A 22,469-nucleotide genomic window follows, 5' to 3' on the forward strand; every position below is an offset into this window, starting at 1 on the left:
CCTCCTTGCTTGTTGGAGGGATGAAGATGAGCTCAGCATGTACACACACACGCACACACACACCCTGAATTCCACCCCTGCAGGCTCTCCATGCCCCTGAAGCCTAAACGAGGACTCCCACCATGGGGGCAGTTTATTCTGACAAAGCCTTGCAAAGGGGAGGCAAGAAATTCAAGGCTCATTTTAAAGATGAGGGAGTAGAGGCATTCAGATGTGGCTAAGGCCACAGGGAGTCACAGTGTGTCATGGCTAAAGCCCATCTCCTGACCAAGATGAGATTTCTCATGACTTTGGCCAGCATCAGAAGGACCACAGCCCACCACCTATGCTGCAAGGCCTAGGCCTGAGCTGGATGAGCCACTGGACTCACCTCCACTCTCCCATCAACCTGGTGGCTCCAAAGTTGTAGCCCATGGCTACCAGGCTTGGGCACAGAGTCAAGAATGCTGAGCACCGTGAGCACTCCCTCACTGACCCCTGTCTCCTTGCCTGCGCAGGTTCAGCCAGGTAAACCAGGACCCAGCATCTCTGGGGCTGCCCATCACCCACCTGTCCTTCCCTATCTCATCGGTGATGAACTTCGACGTTCCTCGGGTCAACCAGAATGGATGTCCTCAGGTATAGTTCCTTCCCTCATTCACCCTCTCACTGCTTTATGCTTGTAGTAACTCACCTACTCATTCATTCATCCCCTCACTCACTCAGTCATTCATGGGGCTGTTGAGTATGAGTTTATTGAATCCCACTGCATACCCAGGGCCATGCTTGTCTGTGGTAGGGGGACGCTGTCCTCAGGGAGTCTTGGTCTGGAGAAGATGATATCACACACGTGAAAAAGTTAAACATCAACACAAGGCAACGTAAAACCCAACAACAAACCAGGAGAGCCTGTCAGAGCTGTAAAAATCAGAGGAGAGAGGGATGTGAAGCTGGGTGATAAAGAAGAGCACCCAGGGACAGGAGTCTTGAATTTTAAATAGGGGCAGGAGAGGTGTAGGGTGATGGAGAACAGCGAGGTCAAAGGTGCAGAGGTGGAAATACATGTGACAAGATACATATCAGGTTGAAGGAGAGGGGTGCATGTTTGTGCATGTGTGTATGGGGAGGAGGGGACATGGCTGGGCCCAGGGGAATGGCCAGAATGACTTCTTACCCTAGCCTGCACTTCAGTGGAAGCTTGCCCCACACGATGGTCCCAACATTCCCAGTGGCCCTAAAGAAGGCCGGTGTTCCCAGAAGTCCCTCTTGTTGTCTGTCCAGTATTGCTCGTGTCTGGCATGGCAAAAAGAGAATGAGGCACCCCTCCGGAGACCCAGCCTTCATTTAAAAGCAAAGACGTTTGAAGAAGGCTCAGAGTGATGATGATGGGGAGGGGTGGGACGCAGGGGGACCCTGGGGATGGAGGCTTCAAACTCAAACCAATCCTCCGCCTGATTTCCCCAGAGCCGGCTCACACATGGCCCTGCATTTGCCCAGAAAATTATGAACCAATCAGCAGGCAGTCCCAAGGGGGAGGAGACGCTGCCTGCTTTAATGAGTGTGCCCCTGCCCCACCCCCGGGCCCTTTCTGGCTGCCTTGGCTGCCTAACTAGTCTGGATGGGGGAGGTGCCCCTCAATACAGAGACTTGCCCCAATGCCTTTTGTACATGTGGGACACAGGGCCAGAAGTCCAGCGATGGCAGAACACTTGTTGAAGGTCACCCAGCACCATGGCAGCTGGGCCAGGTCGAGAGCTCGCTAGCAGCTGGCATAGAGGTGCCCAGGTGTCAGCTGCTGTGGTACAAGCAAGGGGGTAAAGGGGAAGGAGAGTGGTGGAGTGGGAAAAGGCCCTACCTGAAAGAGTACCAGTCAGCAGCCCTGGCCTCAGAACTCATACGGACCCCCTGCTCCACCCCTCCCTGAGCTTCAGTCCCCTCATCTCTACAGTTGCTGGGGTGACGGTGGAGTGGTAATTTCTAGAACTTGCCCTTTCTGCTGGAGTCCTGGGTGGTGCACAGTTTGCGCTCGGCTACTAACCTGAAGGTTGGCAGTTCAAGCCCACTCAATGGTGCCATGGAAGAAAGGCCTGGCAATCTGCTTCTATAAAGTTTACAGTCAAGAAAACCCTAAGGAGCACTTCTACTCTGTAACACATTGAGTGGCCATGAGTTGGAATCCACTCAAGGGAAGGGGCTTTTAGGTGTTTGTCTTCTCTGACATCTCGGAATGCTGGGGTTTCCCGCCAGGCGTCCGCTATGCTAAAGCACGGTGGGCGGGCGGAGAGTTTGAGGATCAGGGAGACCTGGGTTTGACCTGTTAAAGAAAAACAGACTTTGATAGGGAGAAGCTATCTTCAGGAAGAAAGAGTATTGGAACAGGGAGCATTTTCTTCACTCAGAAAACTGCAAGCATCTCAAAATCAAACAGAAAAAGGCTTTTCTTTTATAGGGTAGAGAGAGGCATGCAGAGATAAGCAGAATCTTTTGGGAGAAAGCTGGACAGGCGAGGGGAAATGGCCATTCGGTGTGACAGGAAAAGTGTCTCACTGTTGTCAGGTGAGTCCCAGAAGAAGCTGATAAGGGGGCCACGTTCCAGTGTTTTAGTGCTTTCTCAGGCATGAGGGGAAGCCAAGTTCAGAGACCTATAGGAAGGCCTGACTAAAGTTTGGTCAAGACAAAGGAGAGGGTAAGAAATGGGCAGTTGTGAACACTTGGTCAGGCCCAACTCTGAATCTTACAAGCTGTGTGACCTTTAGCAAACTGCTCTTCAGACCTACTGATTTGTACCTTGTCCAGCTGTTGTTGTTCACTGCCCTCAAGTGGGCCCCCAGCTCATGGCAACCCTGATCCTGAGCCATTCCCCTGGTTGGGGACTGGATCGGTGTGATCCATAGGATTTTCAATGGCTGATTTTTCAAAGTGGATCAACAGGTCTATCATCCTGGTCCACCTTAGTTTGCAAGCTCCACTGAAAGGTGTTGAAGAGCAAAGATGTCACCTTGAAGGCTAAGGTGTGCCCGACCCAAGCCATGGTATTTTCAATCGCATCATGTGAATGTGAAGGCTGGACAATGAGTAAGGAAGACCGAAGAAGAATTGACACCTTTGAATTGTGGTGTTGGCGAAGAATATTGAATATACCATGGACTGCCAAAAGAACGAACAAATCTGTCTTGGAAGAAGTGCAGCCAGAATGCTCCTTAGAGGCAAGGATGGCAAGACTCTATTTTACATACCCTGGACATGTCATCAGGAGTGATCAGACCCTGGAGAAGGACATCTTGCTTGGCAGAGTACAGGGTCAACGGGAAAGAGGAAGACCCTCAACAAGGTGGATTGACACAGTGGCTGCAACAATGAGCTCAAGCATAACAATGATTGTGAGGATGGTGCAGGACCAGGCAATGTTTCGTTCTGTTGTACATAGGGTCGCTATGAGTTGGAACCGACTCGACGGCACCTAACAACAACAACTGAAAGGTGTTCAGCATCACAGCAACACCAAGCCTCCACTGATAGACACGCGGTGGCAGCACATGAGGTACGTTGGCCAGGAACGGAACCCGGGTCTCCAGCAAGGAAGACGAGAACTCTACCAATGAACCACCACTGCCCCATCTGGGCTTTTAGGAGAACATAAAGGGAAACCATGTGCAAAGCCTCCAAGACCAGGGTTGAAGTTAAAAAGGTTTCATTCCTTTCAGAATGCACCGCCCCCCGCCCCCAGTGCCAAATGCCCCCACAGAAGCCCACCTCACCATTGCCCTTGTTACCTTTGGCTACAAGTAACAGAAACCCCAACTTGATCAAGTTAAATGCTAAGGATATTTATTGTCACACATCACAAGAAGTCCTGAGGTACGGTGCCACCAGAATTGATTGATTTAGCTCGGCAGTGTCCTTAAGGATCCAGGATTTTTCCAATACCCTGAATTCCCATCCTCAGCTGACCAACAAACAGCTCGTGGGGACAAAACAGAACATTGTGCTGTTCAGGACTTCCACCTAGATATGACCAAAGTGCTGAGCAAAGAGGACCGCTCTCTCTTTGGCTGTGGGTTTTACGAGAAAGTAAAACCCGTCCAGTAGCTGCTCAGCCGACCTCCCATCTAGTCTCATTGGCCAGAATTGGGTCGCATGTACTGCCTGAGCCAATCACTGGGGAGGGGTGAGGCTCCACCTTGCCAGCCTCCATTGCCTGGATAGGAGGAACCGCCAAAGCAAAACCGGTTTCTGTTGACCTTGAGGAAGGGAGGAAGGGAGAGTGGCAGTCATCAGTGTGTGCTTCACTCCTCTTGGAACCTGGTGAAGGTGGCAGAACCTGGAGCTCTGCCCAGTAGAAGGATAGGTTGGCGGAGGTCTGGCTTGACCTGGGGCAGCCTGCTGGGCTTAGGAGTTAGCCCTACCCGGCACCCCACACCTTTGAAGGGGACCATTGCTGACAGGCTGCACCTGTTGGCCTGGCCTTTGACAGAGCTGGGCCTGAGACACACGAAACAAAACTTCTGTGCCCACCATCACCTCCTGTCTAAGGCCCCAGAGCCAGCCTCTTCCTCAGCGCTCAAGTTGCCCTTTTCAGTCCCCACAGACCCTACCTAGTGCTGGCCTCATCCCCTCTCACCTGGACCATTGTCTCCACTCAGCCCCTCCCATTCATCTGAGCAGCAGGCAGAGCGACCTTGTCCCAATCACTGACAGGGCAAAGCCCCCACCCTCAGCCAGTGCACAAGGCCCCGCCTCCCCCAGCCTCCTGTTTCCCTGCCTGGATTCACACAGGGGTTCTCCACACCCATGCTGCCCTCTCTCATCTCCCAGTTTTCCCCTCCTCTGCATTCTTAGCTCAGAATGGCCTTCCTCTTTCTTATCCACTCCCCTCAGCTCTGAGGGCCTCCCTTCCCCGGGTCAGAAGTCATGGTTCCCCTCAGACATCCCAGCTCCCACAACCCACAGCTCCATGCTTAGCCTGTGTAGGGATCATAGGGGCATTTTGTGTGTGTGTGTGTGTGTGTGTCCTGTCCCCTATCCCCCTGGCAGACTGTGAGCTCCCGAGGAGACACAGGGACTGGCTTTAGCTCCCCTCACCCCCTATGTCCCACAGGCATCTAGCAGACAGAAGTCCCCCAAACAACCTTTGCTTAATTTGCTTAAATTGAACTTTCACCTTCATGGCAAATTATCCAATGTCTCCTTCAACCCTCACAGCCTTCCAAGTCCTGGAGCACAAGGCACCTTCCTGCTGGACAATAAAAAAACCAGGTCCTAGAGAGGGGAAGGGACTGGCAGAAGGCCACACAGCAAGTTTGAGGCAGGCCCAGGACCAGAGCCAGGGGGTCGTAGCTCCAGCCACTATTCGCAGGGTGGCTGGCGCTGTTCAGCAGTGGGTGTGGGTGACCCCCAGGGGAAACGGGAGCGAGGTCTGTGGGCTCATGGACTGAAGGCTCTGTCCCCAGGGAAGGCAAGTCTGCCACAGTGGCTGAGGGTTAATGGCTTTTCTGAAGATCACAGCTATGGGTTAATCACATTCCCTAATTCCACAGCCCGATGTGGCCTTTTCCATTAGCATCAGCAAGCAATGGTTCCCCCACCCCACCTGCACACATCAGCCACCACCACCGTCACCGGGGCCCTGGCATCAGACTCTGCAGGTTGTTTAGCCTTGGTCCCTCCCCTCCCACCAACAGACAGACAGACAGAAACACACACACATACACACAAGAACAAGAGAGAAAGAAAGAGAGACAGACAGACACGGAGGGAGGGAGGGGGAGAGAGAGAGACCCCCCACCATCCTCAATTCTGGCCAAGATCCGAAGGGATCTTTTCTGGGGGACTCATCCTGGGAAACCATTCCGGGAAGGGCTGTCCCTCGCTGGGCAGGCACTCACCACCGCCTGCTTTGTAGTCTCCATCTAGACATTAGCAGGTCCCAGAGATGACAGCAGCATCCATTAGTGAGCCTCTTCCAGGGGGAAAAGCCAGGGATCAGCAACCCTGGACTGAGTCACAGGTCCTTCTTGAGCTCCCCATTGCCTGGCAGGTGGTCCAAGCCACGTAGATGCTTCACTGGCACCCAGATATGGAACCTGGAAAATGAGGTGGCTCTGGGATGGGATGGTTTGGGAATCCTCCCCGAAAGGTAACTCCCAACCCCTACAGAACCCAGAACAGCTTCTCTGATCTGACCTGCTCCCAGGGACACTCCCAGCACCCCAATTACTGCCCCCGTGTTCTGGCCCCCCAGCTCCAAAGTGACTGCAACCTATCTTCCCCAGCGGCAGGGCAGACACAGCTGAGCCTTAGGCTGGGCCTTGGAAACCCCAGGCAAGCACATTAGTGTGACAGGCATCAGGGCCCTGCCACCGGGGGGGAGTGGACTCACACTGGTATTTCACGATCCCACATCAATAACTCCCAGAGCTGGCGGTACATTTGTGCTGACCTTTTAGAGCAATGACTGATTCCCGCAGGGCAGCAGGAGGTGGGAGCAGCCGCCACTGTTGCTGACAGCTCCTCGGCTGGGGGCAGAGAGAAGACTTGGGGAGGCTGTGCTATTGGCCCCCGGTCCCTCCGCATTGTGCTGGTTCCAGGCAGGGCTGCCTGCTGGGAGTTATAGGCAGAGGTGGACCATATCTTCTAGTCCCCACTATCCCCTCTCCAGCCCTACAGATCCTGAACCTCCACCTGGAGAACGCTTCTCATTCCAGGGGTCCTCTGCACAGGCCATGCTGGCCCCACCTCCGCGCTTGGGCATGTGCTGTTTTCCTACCCAGGAGATCTTTCCCCCTCCACCCAGCCAAATCTGCCTTCAGAGTTTCCCTCTGGTCCTGCCTCCATCAAGAAGGCTTTTCTGACCACCCTCAGGAATGTCTCCTAGAGTCCTCTTATTTGGGGGCCATAGTTAATATTGAGGAGCACTGGTGGTGCAGTGGTTAAGCACTTGGCTGCTAACCAAAAGGTCAGCAGTTTGAACCCACCAGTTTCTCTGGGGGAGAAAGACCTGGCAAACTGCTTCCATAAAAATTACAGTCTAGGAAATCCTATGGGGCACTTCTACTCTCATATAGGGTTGCTATGAATTGGAATCAACTCAATGGCACTCAACAACAGTGAGAGTTAACAGTCTTGTTTAGTTGTTAAAATACTACCCGTGTGCACTCAGTGTGCCATCAAGTCCCCTGAATGCTTGACACACTGCTACACAGACACACTGAGGCTCAGGTCTGAAGGACTATTGGGCCTTCTGAGAGGGGCTGGGCAGCCTGCATGGGGCAGAGGGGAGCTGGTAGCAGGGGTAGAGCCGTGTCAAATTTGGTATCCGTGACACCACCAGCCATGGGTGTGGACATTGGTGTGGCTCTTCAGGGAAACAATTTACCAGTAATGAGTCAAGTGTCTTAAAATATGCATGTCCTTTAGCTCAGCAATTCCATTTTAGGTACTTGTACTAAGGAAATAGGGAGTCCTGGTGGCACAAATGGTTATGTGCTTGGATGCTAAATGAAGAGTCAGTGGTTTGAACCCACCCAGTGGCTCTTCAGGAGAAAGACCTGGCAGTGTCCTCCGGTAAAGATTACAGCCTAGAAAACCCAATGGGACAGTTCTGCTCTGTCACATGGAGTCTCTATGAATCCAAAATTGACTCGACAGCACCTAACAACGACAACACTAAAGGAATAATTTGAGATATGGAGATGCGTGTGAAAGTATGTTCAACGCAGAGTTATTTATTACAGGAGAATATGACAAGAGACAAACCAGGGCACTTAGACATAATGGAATATCCTGCAGCTACACGGAGTTCCTAGTGGTGTAAATGGCTAATGCGCTTGGCTGCTAACTGAAAGGTTGGAAGCTGGAGTTTACCCAGAGATGGCTTGGAAGAAAGTCCTGGCTATCTGTTTCCAAAAAACCAACCATTGAAAATCTTATGAAAACCATTGCAAAAACCTATCCAGTCACGCTGTTGTGCAGTGGTTAAGTGCTCAGCTGCTAACCAAACGATCGGCAGTTTGAACACACCAGCTGCTCCACTGCTCTACTTCCATAAAGACTACAGCCTTGGAAACCCTATGACGCAGTTCTGCTTTGTCCTGTAGGGTCGCTATGAGTCAGAATCAACTTGACAGCAACGGGTTTTTTGGTTGGTTGCTTTAGTGGTTACTGAAGTCATGTTATGGGTAAGAAGGGTTTCTTATGATCCTGGCTATGCTTAGGTTTTAATGGTTAACGAAAAGGCAAGATGCTAGGATGATAATTCTATTAAATAATAGGCACAGGAAAAAAAAGCTAGAAAGAAGCGCACAGTCTTGTGAACAGTCATCTTTAGTGGTAGGAGTACAGATATTTTTGTCTTCTACCTTTCCGTTTTTTCCAAAACTTATTCAACAAGTGTATGTTGCTTGTATAATTGGGACAAACAGTGTGGCATATACACACACACACACAATCAGGTATCTGGACATCCTTTGATGTGGGAGAAGATTTGGCCCCAGCACCTACTCCCACTCTCTCCTTCCAGCTGACCAAGCCTGGGGGACCCCCAGAGCAGCCCCTGTGGAACCAGCCCTTCCTTTTCCAAGGCTGTGGCGGAGCCACCAGCTTCTCAGAAGACACAGCCCTGGTCCTGGAGTACTACTCTTCATCATCAAGTAAGTGCCCTCTGGTGCCGCACGAGGACAGCCACTGTGTCAGGAGACATGGGTGAAAGATTGTTCAAACCATCCCCAGACAACCCCACCTCTGCGTTCCACAGGGATAGGTTAGGTGTCTCAGGTTCCAAGTGCTTGCAGACAGGTGGGAGGAGGAGCCTGGCTGGTCTCCTTGCCAAAGTGACAGCTTTGGGGCACAGGTCAGGACCCATGGGTCCTATTCCCATAATAGGCTCGTAGTTTTTTTTTTGGTCCATACTTCTTTACTGCACCCCCTTTGCACCCATCAGTGAGGAGGGGGGTGGGTGGTAACTCAGAGCTCACAGCCAATTGGGGAGGCAGGGTTTAGAGACCAGATGACCCACAATCTAAGCAAGCTCCACACTACAGGATTGAAACCCCCAAAAGCCAGAGGCAAGGGAGAGCCATAGCAATATCCAGAGACACAGAGTGTGTTTAGGGCTGGCCTTGAACTCACAAGTGGCAAAGAAGGAGGATGCTTGTGCAGGGAAAGGCCAGGAGGCAGAAAAGCAGTCGGGGTGTGGGAGATGGGAGAACTAGGTGTCTGACATCAAAGGTTGGGTCCGTGGTGGGTGCGCAGGCGCTGGGATCTGGGAAGCTGGAAGTGGAGGCTTCGGCAGAAGCCAGAGCTGATCCTTCTCCCTCACAGTGAAAGGCAGCGAGCCATGGACCTTCAGCCAGCCCCTGGGTGTCTCCGTGTTGCCGCTCAAGAGTCGTTTGTACCGAAAAATGCTGTCTGGGAAGGGCTCAAGTGGGCTGCGTGTGGAGCGGCTCCCCATCACCGTGAGTCCCCTGCCTGCACTGGCCCTGCCCTACCCCACCCTGCCCCACTTCCACAGGAGAATTTAGCTTCTCAGACAGCTTCTGCCAGGGCACCCACTAGGGAAGGCTACAACTGTCAGGTATGAGCTGCTCCCAGGAACACCAAACTCCCGTCTTGGCTCTGGGGCCAGTTAATGAACCCGCCAGAGGAACTGCTCCCTGGCAGTTTGAGGAGAATTAGAGCAAGGCCTGTGGGATGGTGACAAGAGCTCAGGCTTCAGAAAGAAAAACCTGGGTTCAAATCTTGCCTTGGCCTCTTCCGCACTGTGGAACCTGGGACAAGTCAACCTCTCTGAGCCTTAGCGTCTCATCTCTAAAATGGAAACAACAACCCCTTGGGAGAAACAAGTGAGAGAAATAAATGTAAAGGGCGAAGTACATGATCTCTTTGTATAAGGAGATAATTGAGTCCAGGCCGTCTGGGGCCAAATTCTGAGTCCACCGTTTACCACCTGACATGACCTTTGGAAAATTCAGTTTCAGTACTTCAGTTTCCTTGTCTGTAAAATGGGTGCATAATAATCATACTTTTCTTATACTGTCACTGTGACATTTTGGAGGAAATACATATAAAGCACTTAGAACAAAACCAGGCATATTCTTAGAACAGAATACACTCTCAGTAAGAATTAATATCGATATCATTATCTATTTCTATACTTCCTAAAATATGTATGGCCATCCTGACAAAAGATCTCAATAAACAGGACCTTCCCCTTCTGCCAGGAAGTGGTTAGACTGTGGGGGTCATTAAAGGGCTTGCCCAGTCAGGTCTCCAGTGGAGCTGGGAACAGTGGGTGTGGAGGTGGTGAGGGTAAACAGAGGCAGAGCCCTGTTCCCCCTCACCTGGGCACAGCCTCACCTAGGCACAGCCCCAGTAGCCACCTTGCTGGGGAATCATAATGGTGGGTGGGGCAGAGACAGAGTCTGACTGCTCCCTCCTCCTCTCAGGACACCAATCTGAAAACCATAGATGGCGAGGCGCCCACAGTGGATCTCTCCTTCCAGCTGCTTTCCTCTGAGGTAAGGCTGTGTGCGGGTCAGGGGAAGGTGAGGGTCTGCCAGACACGTGCCAGCTCAGCAGCTCCTCAGTGGTTCCAGCCTCCTTCACAATTGCTAACCTTAGTCAGGGGCTGGGGGCAAGGGCTGCTTCGGAAGAAACGTCTGAGGGTAACCGGTTGCCTTCGAGTCGATTCTTACTCATAGCGACCCTACAGGACAGAGTAGAACTGCCCCATAGAGTTTTCAAGGAGTGCCTAGTGGATCTGAACTGCTGACCTTTTGGTTAGCAGCTGTACCACTTAACCACTTCACCACCAGAGTTTCCCAGAGAGAAAGAAAGTTGAGGCATTATCGTTCCTGTTCTATATATGTTCTTGTTGTTGGGTGCTGTCAAGTCAATTCCAACTCGTAGTAACTTCCTGTGACAGAGCAGAACTGCCCCATAGATTTTCGTGGCTGTAATCTTTACAGAAGCAAATCACCAGGCCTTTCTTCCAAAGAGCCACTGGGTGGGTTTGAACCCCAACCTTTCGGTTAGCATCCAGCACTTAAAGAGTGCGCCACCAGTGCTCCTTATATTCTAGGAAACCAAAGAGAAAGCTGCGAGATTAGGAAGAGAAGAGTTGCGGGCAGAGGACACCCAGACCTCGGAGTCAGCTCCAACTCAGTCCAAGCCAAGTCTGGCTCACTAGGATTAAAAGTCTATGGGGTGAACTGGGGTGTTAGTTTTCTATTGCCATGCAACAAATTACCACAAACACAGCAGCTTAAAACAACACCTATTTATGAGCTCGCAGTTCTGTAGGTTGGAGTCCTACACAGCATGGCTGTGTTCTCTGCTCAGGGCCTCACAAGGCTGAAACCAAGGAACTGGCAGGGCTTTGTTCCTTTCTGGAGGCTCTGGAGAAGAATCCACTACCAAGCTCATTTAGTTGTTGGCAGAATTCAGCTCTTTGTACTTGTAGGATATAGGTCCCCATTCCCTCGCTGACTGTCAGCCAGGGACTTCTTTCAGCTCCCTAAGGACGCCCACATCCCTCCTGACAGGGCTCCCTCCCTATTTACCTATTTACACCGGGGGTGTGTGAATCTCCCTCATGCTTTGAACCTCTCTGGCTTCCTTTAGTGTCAGCAGCCAGATAAAACTCTCCGCTTTTAAAAGGGCTTATGTGATTAGGCCAGGATCACCCCAATAATCTCCCTTTCTTAAGATCAACTTGTCCAGCACAACTAGATGGTGCCTGGCTACCCCCACCAACTGCTCTGACAGGAATCACAATAGAGGGACCCAGACTGAGCTGGAGAAAAATGTAGAACAAAATTCTAACTCACAAAAAAAAAAGACCAGACTTACTACTCTGACAGAGACTGGAGAAAACCCAAGAGTATGGCCCCCAGACATCCTTTCAACTCAGTACTGACGTCATTCCTGAGGTTCACCCTTCAGCCAAAGATTAGACAGGCCCGTAAAACAAAACAAGACTAAGTGGGCACACCAGCTCAGGGGCAAGGACAAGAAGGCAGGAGGGGACAGGAAAACCGGAAATGGGGAACCCAAGGTCGAGAAGGGGAGAGTGTTGCTATGTCATGGGGTTGGCAACTAATGTCACAAAACAGTATATGTATTAATTGTTTAAAAAGAAACTAATTTGCTCTGTAAGCCTTCATCTAAAGCACAATAAAAAAATCAACTTTGCCATATAATAAAACTATCACTGCAATGATATGACATCATATTCATGATCTCAGTGATTAGGATACAGTAGCTAAGGGGCCACCCTTCCAGTTTTAGAATTCTGCCTACCACAGGTGGGTGGTCCAAGTGGAAAGATACCTGGGGCTGAGCCCTGCCTGGTGGGTAGGCCTCCCTCCCTCTAACTAGCTATGCCTGGGCTGGGTGAGTCTAGCCTGGACTGTGGTCATTTGGCTATAGAGCACCTGAGAGGCACCTGCTGGAATTTTTCCACTTTTCTCTGTGGTGCTGACCCTTATGGACAGGCATGAAGCTAGGATGTGGGCACAATTTAGGACCATGAACTCAGGGAATAGTTGCAAGGGCTGATACCAGGGTCAGCCCACTCCTGCCAGGAAAAATAGCCACCAGCTCTGGGGTAATACTTGGTCCTGTGACCTTACCCATGAAGAACATGGGGAGTTCCACGTGTGGGGGCTAAGGAAGGTTTAACAAGGTACCAGCCCCAAAGGCTGCTGTTCCCACAAGTCCTCTTTCGAGTTTCTGAAATCTCCCCGTGAGCGCTCCCTGCTGTGGAATGTTGAGCATTGCCCTCCCAAGACCCCTCTGAAATCCTGGTTGGAAGGAGTTCATCAGACACTCCCTGACAGTGCACCCTCCACCAAAAAAAAAAAAAAAAAAACACACACACACAGCCAGGTGCAGAAACAAAAAGGTGCTGAGATGGGAGCACACAGAAGATCCAAAAGACCCCAGGGAAGGGGAAGGAGTGTCCTTAGAGAAAAATGTCACAGATTAGAGTCCATCCCTCCAGGATCTCTGCCCAGACCTTAGATTCTGCCAGTGGCCACTGCCTTCCTCATCTCCCCCTGCCTCCTGCCCACATCACTGGGACATATGTGTCTTGGGGACTAAGAGGAATGTTAAGTGCCCCTGGTCAGGGGACTAGTAGACTCAGGCAGGCAACAGGCAGGTGGGCAGGACCCTTCCCCGATTGCCCAGGGGCTGGGCACAAGGGTCTCCGGTGATGAATTATTCACCGGAGCTGGGCTAAGTGCAGAATTAATCCTTTTCCTTCCAGCTGGCGGCCTCACCAAATTATCCCCCCAAGTCATGCGGGAAAGCGCTGCCGAATTCATTTAGCTGCTGAGCGTTTTGATCTGGGCCTTGCGATTTTAGCTTCCCCTTCCCCCATCCCTCCCTCCCCACCCCAGGCAAGTAAAAAAAAAAACCTTTTAGTAGTGGATTTCCGAGAAGAAAGGAAAAGAAAGGCCAAGGGATCAAGGTTGGGTGTGTACCAAGAAAAAAGTACTGGCGGAAATTCAGAATCAGATTCAGAAATTGGATTCTGCAGCCAAGAATTCGCACACTTAGATTCTAGACATACACACGTTCTAGCGCACTCGCATTCAAATATCTATACACAGACTCACTTATGCAGAAATATGCACTTACCCCCCCCCACACACACACACACCTTTGCAATGGTGCGCACAGTTAACGCTCACAAACGCACACAGTCAAACTGACAGGCAGACACTTCCATACCCACATCGGCACACACACAAGCTGTCTGATTACCTCAACTGTTTCTTGGTGAAACAACTTGGGAATTTGCCAATAACTGACTCACTTTGATTCTAGAATCTTGAAGACCAGTTTGGGGGCCTGAGTATGAAATGCTAACGTGGGTGGACTTGGCACAAGGCTCTTCTCACAGGTGCAGCACCCATTCATGCATTCCTTTATTCCACACGTAGTTGATAAGGGACCACTATGTGCCAGGCACTGTGCAAAGCAGAACTAGAATTTTGGCTGCAATGGGGAGAGGAAGGGATTGGCAGCCTTGGAGCCCACCTGCCTTGAGTTCACCATTACTGGGCTTGGAAGTGGCACTCTGCTAGTGCCTGAGCCCTTTGGGCATCCTTCTTCCTAAGGGAGCAGGGGCGGGGGGCAGGAGTGTGTTAAGAATTGAGGAAAGATCAGATAACATTGCAACTAAGTTTAAAGGAACTCACCCACCACCCACCACCAGTCCTTTCATTATACCAATGCCATCATTGTGTCTACAACGGTGCCAACATTTATTAAGCACCCATCATGTAGCATACACTGCTCTGAGTTGTAGGGATATTACATTGAACAAGACCAAAAAAGCCCTTGTCTCCACGGAGCTGGCATTCACAGAACAGGGAGTGTGGAACAATGAACAAATAAATCCATCAGCAGATAAATGTAAGTACTATGATGAAAATCAAACAAGGTGATGTGATAGGAAGTGCATAGAGAGGCTATTTGGATTGGATGTGGTATCTTAGTAAGGCTCCAAGCTAGGCCGCCATTACAAAAAAACCAGGTTCCTCCCATCTTATCGTTCTACCTATGGAGTGGTCAAAGGAGCCCTGGTGGCACAGTGGTTAAGCACTAGGCTGCTAACCAAAAGGCTAACAGTTTGGACCCACCAGCCGCTCCATGGGAGAAAGATGTGGCAGTCTGCCCCCATAAAGATTACAGCTTTATAAACCCTGTGGAACAGTTCTCTTCTTATAGGGTCACCATGAGTCAAAATCAACTCAACAGCAACAGGTAAGGAGCAGCCTGCCACTTCGTGATGGAAGGTACCTGACCTTCACCTCTGCATTCTAGCCTGTAGGAAGGTAAAAGAGCAAGAGGCTTGTCTTATATTGAGGATAGCTAAAAGTAAAGTCGGTGAAAATGAGGGAAACCCTCAATGAGATGGATTGATATATTAGCTATAACAATGGACTCAAAACATAGCAATGATCAGGAAGATGGCACAGGACTGAGCAATGTTTTGTTCTGTTACCGTAAGGTCGGCATGACTGGACAGCAACTAACAATGACAGTCAGCCACAGATGGTCAGGAAAGGGCTCACTGAAGGGGAGAAATTTGAGACCTAAATGAGAGGAACTAGGCCAGGCACAGGAAGATCTAGGGAAAGAATGTTCCAGACAGAAAGAACAGCCAGAAAAGAACAAACTTGCCTTGTTCCAGAAACAGAGTGAGCAAGAGAAGGAAACAAAAGGAAGGTGGAGATACAGATAGGGCCAGGCGCTTGGGCTCAGTGTCTACTTCCCGTGATGGAATGCTGTGGAAAGATCTCACTCAGGAAGTGACATGATCTGATACACACTTTGTAAGAAGACCACTCTGGCTGCTCTACGGATAATGGATTAAGAGCCACAGTAGAAAATGTGAGGGCTACCGCGGAGGACCAGGCAAGACATGAAAATGGCTCAGACCAGGGCAGTAGCAGCAGAGACGGGGAGAGGTGGACAGCTTCAGGATTTGTTTTGCAGAGAAGCCTCAGCCCCACTCCACCATCACCACCAGTCACATAATTCATCATTTGTCACATTATTCCATTTGCTTCTCAGAACTCCAAAGAACTCTGTGAAGGCAGTAAAGTAGGGATCATAATCCCCATTTTATAGGTCAAGAGACCAAACCTAAGGTAAATGAAGTGGTTTGCCTGGTATCCTGTGATCGCTGGGACTGGAGCCATCAGTCCTTCCACCGTTTACAGCAAACACTGCATAAAGCTCCCAGGAGCCACTGACTGAAGCCTGGAGGTCTTAGAGTCCTTGGACACTCCAGCTGCAGCAGGGCTTATGATAGGGCCTCTCATGGTCCTCATCCACTTGGTTGGTAACTCCATCTCGGGCTCTCCTTGCACATGGTCAGGCTTGCTACGGAGAGGAAACACTGCAGAAGAAATGAATGGGCATGTCCTACCTGGGCACCGCCCCAGCTTGAGGACAGAGTCTCTTTCCATGTCTAGGAGGTTTGGGCACAGACTGTCTTGGTTAATCTGACACTTTGGTGAACGGAGTCTCCCCACACCCAGCACTTCCACCTCACACATTCCAAGAACTCTAGGAACAAGAGCAGTGCGGAATTTCCAGATAGGCAGAGACTGCCCTGGACAGGAATCTCCTTGGCAATGTTCACCACGTGTGGTCATCCCGTCCTCTCCTGCTTTGCCATGACCAGGTGCACACTGCCTTCAAAAGCAGCCCATTCCTAGAGGCTACAACCGATAGAAGCACTCACCCCACATCAAGCCCAACCTGCCTCCTGGGGCACCCCCTCTGTTCCCTGGCTCTGCACCTGTGCTGATATAGGAGACACCCACACACCAGTAGCCATCTAGCACCCTTGTGGGCAAACTAACCAACTAAACCTGCCAGTCTATGTGAATGACAAGAGAAGGTGATCTGGTTTGGGATATTGTGCTTGAAGGTAGTCCTACTGGTGCTGGGTTGAGTTTTTAGCCTCCAGTGAAACTTCTCTATAAGCCTGTGTAGAGCGATGTGCCTTAAGCTGGAGTTGTATATAGATGAGTATGTATATAGATGCACACAGACCTAGAAAAACTAGAAAAACCCAGACCCCTGCATATGCACAGAAACACCCCTTTATTGCACGTTCAGTGGGACTTGGACCAGACAACCTTTGAGATCCATTAGGCTCTAAGAATGGCTGTTGCACATGCATATATACACATAAGCCCCTGGACTCCCCCATTCCCTCTCTGATCTCACCCTCTTCTCTTTGAAGAGTGTGCTCTGGTCCCCTGGGAGTCTATACTTCTTCAGGCTAAGCAGCCTGGCTGTTTTAATGAACTGGCTTCAAGATTCTGTAGCATCCTGGGTGCCCTCCAGCTTTCAGATGGCCTCTTTGAAGTGAGGCCCACATTGCTGACTCGTGTGGACTGAGAGCCTGGTATGCATACAGTAGGTTCTCATGCCATTGTCAGTTTGTGCTTCCCTGCCTGGAAAGGCACCTCCTCATGACATGGGACAAGTTCATGCAGTCATCTCTGTGTCTGGCAATATTTCCCCTCTTGGGGTTGGGTTTAGGATCCAATGTCTTGCCCAGGTGTCTACCAGGCAGAGGTAGAGCCCCATCCTCAGCCCATAGCCCAGCCCAAGGGATGCTGGGAAGACTGGGACCTTGAAACCTGGCTTCCTTAGACTTTTCACAGGGAGGGTACATGTGAGTGGAGGGAGTGATGGCACCTCCCATAGTCCCAGTCTGACGCTCCCTCTCCCTGTTCCCTTCATAGGGTGGGGAGAGTCTTTGATGCCATGCAAAGACATGCCCTGGTCGGGGGGTTTTGTGTTTGTTTTTCAAACCAGTTACAAAGCTGTCTCTGGAGACCAGCCCAGAGTGGGACAAGTAGCTGTTTAGCAAATGTGGAGGAGAGTGCAGGGGATAGGCAGAACCATACTGGTTTTTGATGAATTTTTATGGATTTTCTGAAAACCATATGTAACCACAGTGGCCTGGGCCTCAAAGAAGCCCAACACAAGCCTGGCCTCCATTTCCTCACCAAGCACACCTGCCTGGAAGGCCCATTGTCCAGGATAGCACAGCAGTCTTCTCAGCTGGTTCTCCTCTCTGGAAGGTTCTATCCCTGCCAACCCCAGGGCTCCAGCTCTAAAAACACTACCATAAGGATGATGATGGATCCAGAGAAAGACACTCTTTCCTCTCCTTCGCCTCACAACTTTCTCGCCTGTCTTCCCTTCTACATCCTCAAAGCCCCCTTGCTGTTCCTGTTTTCTCACTCTCCCAGACCAGATGGCAGGAGAGAAAGGAAGTAGGCCTGTCCCTCGCCCAGTGCACAGGTGCCTTATTTCTCACCTTCTCAGGTTTGCAAACCAATCTGGAGATCTTTTCATTCAACTTGAAGCTGGAAGCAGGGGCAGTTGAGGGGTGGTGAGAGCCTGAGCTTTTCCAGGGCCAGCTTGGCCCTTGGGTCCCAGGTGTTCAGTGTGGAGGCAGCCTCAGCGATCCCACCTCTATCTGCTTTTCACAATGCCTAAATTCCTCCCAACAGTGCTCCATGCCTTGTGTGCAAATATTGCTCCCTCCACAGTCTCATGCAGCTCCTCCTGTCCCTCACCTCAGAGAGTTGTTTTTGTCAGGTGCCGTCAGGTCGGCTCTGACTCATAGTGACAACAGAGCAAAACACTGCCTGGTCCTGCGCCATCCTCACAGTTGTTGCTATGCGTGAACCCATTGTTGCAGCCACTGTGCCAATCCATCTCACTGAGAGTCTTCTTCTTTTTCTCTACTTTACCAAGCATGATGTCCTTCTCCAGGGACTGAACCCTCCTGACAACATGTCCAAAGTATGTGAGACGTAGTCTCACCATCCTTGCTTCTAAGGAGCATTCTGGTTGTACTTATTCCAAGAACTCCAGAGAGTTCTACACACAGAGAGGGTTCTACAGACTCAGCTTCCTCACTTCTCATGACAGGGAGCTTACAACCTCCCAGGAAGCCCCCCTCAGCCCTCCATCAGCTCCCTTGTAAATCTTTTCCTTCTCTCTCTTACTCCAGTTTCCTCCCCCAGCCCTGCTTTTTTCTTCCTGAGGCCCCAAAGAAGTCTGTTCCCAGGCCCATGTCAGCCACTCTCCCAGACCAGGTGGCAGGAGAGAAAGGAAGTAGGTCCGTCCCTCCTCCAGCTCACAGGTGCCTTATTTCTCACCTTCTTGCGTTCCCAATCCAATTTGGAGATCTTCCCATTCAACTGCTGATGTTTGCAAATTCTTACGTCATCTGCCACCTGAATCAACTCTTTGCTATTTGTCAGACTTTGTTTCTGTTCTTCTCATCCCCTTGGTTGCTTCCTCTTGACAAGACTCACCTTAAAGTGTACCCCAAAACTGTAGGGCTGGATCTGCATGGATGGATAGAGTAGGACCATCATCCTCTTTCTCTAAGCACGCTCTCCCCTTTGGTACAGACAAATTCTACATTATTACTTCCCAAGGCAGGGTGGGTCCATTTAGAGCTTTGGAGTCCAGTCTCTGGCATGTGACCCGTTGTCAGCCATCATGTTCTCACCTTGTATCTCTGCTGCTCTATTTTGAACTCCGGCAGGGTTTCTCTTCCCTGTGATATTTCACTTTCTTGATCTCAGCCCATCTTTTAGGCTTGAGATCACTCTGGACCCTGACTGTATCATGCAATGTATTCACAGCCCTCCCTTCACCCCTACCCCAAACTCTAGGTCCTCAGTGGTTGTGGTCAGGACACGTCATTGCTGCAAGTTCACTGGACACATGCACCCTGAGAGCTGGGTTTGAATCCCAGATCTTCTCTTGATCTTAGCCACCCTAAGCTTCACTTTTCTCATCCATAAGTGGGAGTTGCAATCCCAACTAGCCAGGAACCTAGTAAAAACGGGATGAGGGAGTGTGTGTAAATGCCTAGCACCGTGTCTTACAGACACTCAGTAAATGGAGCTCTTAGTACCATTCACCCAAGTTGCTGACAAACATGTTGAACTCATCAGGATGATGACAGGGCTCCTGGGAGATGTGCAATGATGGAGCCCTGCTAATCCATCACTCGGCGCCCGCCCTTCCCGACAGCTGCTCTACCAGCTTCACGTCCATAAGGACATCGGGAGGCCTTGTCAAATGCTGAAGATAACGTCACCAGCACCACATTTGGTCTCACAGCAATTTTTCAGAGAGTGAGGAAAAGGGGAAATGACAGACAATCATCTCTCCATAAGCCAGACTTGCTAAAGTCCCTGATGTACCCTACTCTGTACTGGAGGCTGTGGAGGAGATGGAGAAAGTAGAGGACTGCTCCCTGACTTGGGAGCTCCCAGGCTGGTTGAAAGCAGGGTGGGCAGGGCTGAAGCAAGAGCCACAGCACAGGCTCATCCCCAATGCCTCATCGACAGCAGGATCCTGTGTCACCTTGAGAATGTGACCCTTGACTCCCAGCCATCAATGCAGTGTATTGAGTCAGTCTGCAGGGCTGGCCAAGGAAAGTGGACATTTAGGCCCTCCCCTCCCTGCTCTGCTCTGCGCTCCTTCCAGACCAAACTTCTCAGAAGACGGGGCCTGCTCTCAGGATTCTCCTCATCTCAAACCCAGGCTGACCTAGCCTAGACCTCCCTTCAGCCAAGCCAAATGTATCCCTAGCCCAGTCAGGATCATTCATGCAAAAATTCATTCACCATTCATTAGATTCTTTCCCTGTACCAGGTAGTAAACCTTCCCAGCATATCATGACCACCTGTCTTGCTAAAGTCCTTGTAGAGGTAGATGCATTGAGCACACAAAGTTCAGGGGAAGAGTCACAGAGAGGTGTGACTTACCTCCCTCTGCCTCAAAGAGTGGCTTAGAAGTTGGCAGGGCAAGGATTCTCTGGGCAGAGGGAATCGTGTACAAAGGCATGGACTCATGAGAGTGTCTGGAGTACATGGGGCATAGGTGGCTGTAGTGGACAATGGGAAGTCCCTGGGTGATGCAAATGGCTAATGCACTTGGCTGCTAGCTGAGAGCTTGGCAGTTCTAATCCACCTAGAGGTGCCTTGGAAGAAAGGGCTCATGATCTCCTTCCAAAAAATCAACCAGTGAAAACCATATGTAGCACAGTTCTACTCTGACACACATGGGGTCGCCACAGCTTGGAGTCGACTTTACTGCAACCGGCAGTGGGCAGTGAGGCTGGGGAGTTAGATAGGTCCTAGATAGTGCAGGGCCTGGGCACCAGGATATAAGGTTTAGACCTTTCCATAAAGCGATGGGAAGCTGAAGAAAGTCTCTGAGCAGCAGGAGGATGTGATTTGACCAATGTGTCAGAAAGGTCTCTCTAGAAGTAAATAGGGAGAATGCAAGGGGAACGATTAAATGCAGAAAGATTTCAGGCTAACAAAAATGAGCCCACAGCTCATCCACTGAGCTATCTCAGGGCTCTATTGAATACTAAAATCCCTCCCAGGATTTTTAAAAAATCCTTATCACTGGCTTCCCTCCCCTGACCCCACAACTTGCTTTTGGATTAACCCTCTGACACTATATTCTGAGGAGTGAATCATGGTCCCAGTGAGGATTAACAGCCATTCTTGGCTGGGAGACAGACTCAGAGCCTCAGGCCCCGCCACAGCTGCAGGACCGTGTGGGGATGCCATAAATGAGGCTCACAGTATGCAGGGGAGGCGGCAAACCCTCTTGGAGGGGCCTGTTGTCTGAGCCTCGCCTTCAGCTGAAGAGATAAGAACCTACAACTGCGGCCACAGGAAATGACAAAGCAGCAGTGACTGATCGGGGAGCTGCTGCACAGGGCTCATTACGGCGCTTGCCAGCGGGCGAGACACCCTTATCAGGGAGAAAATTGCATCAGGCCTTCTGAATTACTAGCGATTGGAAGCAGATTTCTTGGGACGCACTTTGTTAGATACCTAATGAGCGGGATACAGACGGGCAGAGCCCAAAGCCGGCGGGGCGAGGGACAAATGTCTTTGTTAAACAGAATTTGTCAGTTTCCGCTCCAGGCTCCCCAGGGAGGGTTCAAGGCCAGCTAATTGAATTAAGAGCATGTGTGCTCCAAAGAGAGGGCTCAGGGCGGGGCGAGAGGCGGGCAGGCCGGAAGGCAGGCGCTTTCAGCACCAAGGACAGCAGCTGCAGCCTGGCTGCTCCGTAATTGCTAGGGCAGGCTGGAACTGCTGCATTTTGCATGATCAGGGACTTAGGGGTTGGAGTGGGTAGGAGGGAGACAGAAGATGTTGGGGGGGAGGGTGGGTAGGGAGGTGGACAGGTGACCCAAGAGCTTGGAGATCATTATGCCGTTGGTCCGGTCTATCTCAACAGGCCCTCTGCTGGCCACAGTGAGGTTTGGGAGGTTTAAGGAGAGGGTGTCTTCTCCCCACCATGGTGCTCACATGTGGTGTGGGGCAGCCGCAGGGGCGTGAGGAGCCGTGAGTTGGGTACTGAGTCTGAGCCAGTGCATGGTTGTGCATTGCTCTGAGCTTTCAAAGTCATCTCCAATTATAGTGCTAATGAAGCAGGACATGCTGCAGCCACGGAGCCACAAAGAGGGGGGCCACTTGCCAGCCACAGGCTGCCCCAGCAGGCTAGATCCTAGGCAGGGCCAGGTCCTGCTAAATAGAGAAGCAAAGGAGTGGGCTTGTGGGGTGGGTCAGCAGTCCTCCCCCCTGCCTGGAGGAAAGGGGAACAGCTGGCCTGAATAGTGAGGAGTTAGTCTCCAAGGTTGCACTCTCTCCACATTCCCATGTTAGCATTGCTTCCTCCCCCAGCCTCTGCCCTGACCAGCCCCCTCCAGCAGCCTGGCTTATCCTCCTACTGTCTCAGGCAAGTCCCTTCCCATGAGGACCAAGGAGGTGAGAGCACAATCTCCATCCCCAAAAGGGGCAGATTGAAGCCTAATCATTGGGTGAGGCAATGCTGGCCCTAAAGAAAGGGAAAAATTCGGGAGAATTTAAGTGCTGTGGACAACACTGCAGTCCTCT

General features: G+C 51.0%; 2 protein-coding genes across 3 annotated transcripts in view; both read left to right on the top strand.

Moving 5' to 3' along the window:
- Nucleotides 1-624, top strand: part of LOC126087834 (coiled-coil domain-containing protein 33-like) — a 55,245-nt gene extending 54,621 nt beyond the window's left edge. Inside the window, exon 8 of the mRNA XM_049905690.1 lies at nt 498-624. Coding sequence (XP_049761647.1) covers nt 498-624 — 127 coding nt within the window. The remainder of the gene's footprint in view (nt 1-497) is intronic.
- A 7,894-nt stretch (nt 625-8,518) lies between these two features.
- LOC126057136 (coiled-coil domain-containing protein 33-like) overlaps nt 8,519-22,469 on the top strand; it is a 63,083-nt gene continuing 49,132 nt past the window's right edge. For both annotated transcript variants that reach the window (XM_049852546.1, XM_049852545.1), the window contains exons 1-3: nt 8,519-8,627; nt 9,298-9,431; nt 10,422-10,493. In XM_049852546.1, the coding sequence (XP_049708503.1) occupies nt 8,627; nt 9,298-9,431; nt 10,422-10,493 (207 nt within the window). In that variant the 5' untranslated portion in view covers nt 8,519-8,626. The remainder of the gene's footprint in view (nt 8,628-9,297; nt 9,432-10,421; nt 10,494-22,469) is intronic.

The sequence above is a fragment of the Elephas maximus genome, chromosome 13 (genome assembly GCF_024166365.1).
Source record: "Elephas maximus indicus isolate mEleMax1 chromosome 13, mEleMax1 primary haplotype, whole genome shotgun sequence".
Lineage (NCBI taxonomy): Eukaryota > Metazoa > Chordata > Mammalia > Proboscidea > Elephantidae > Elephas > Elephas maximus.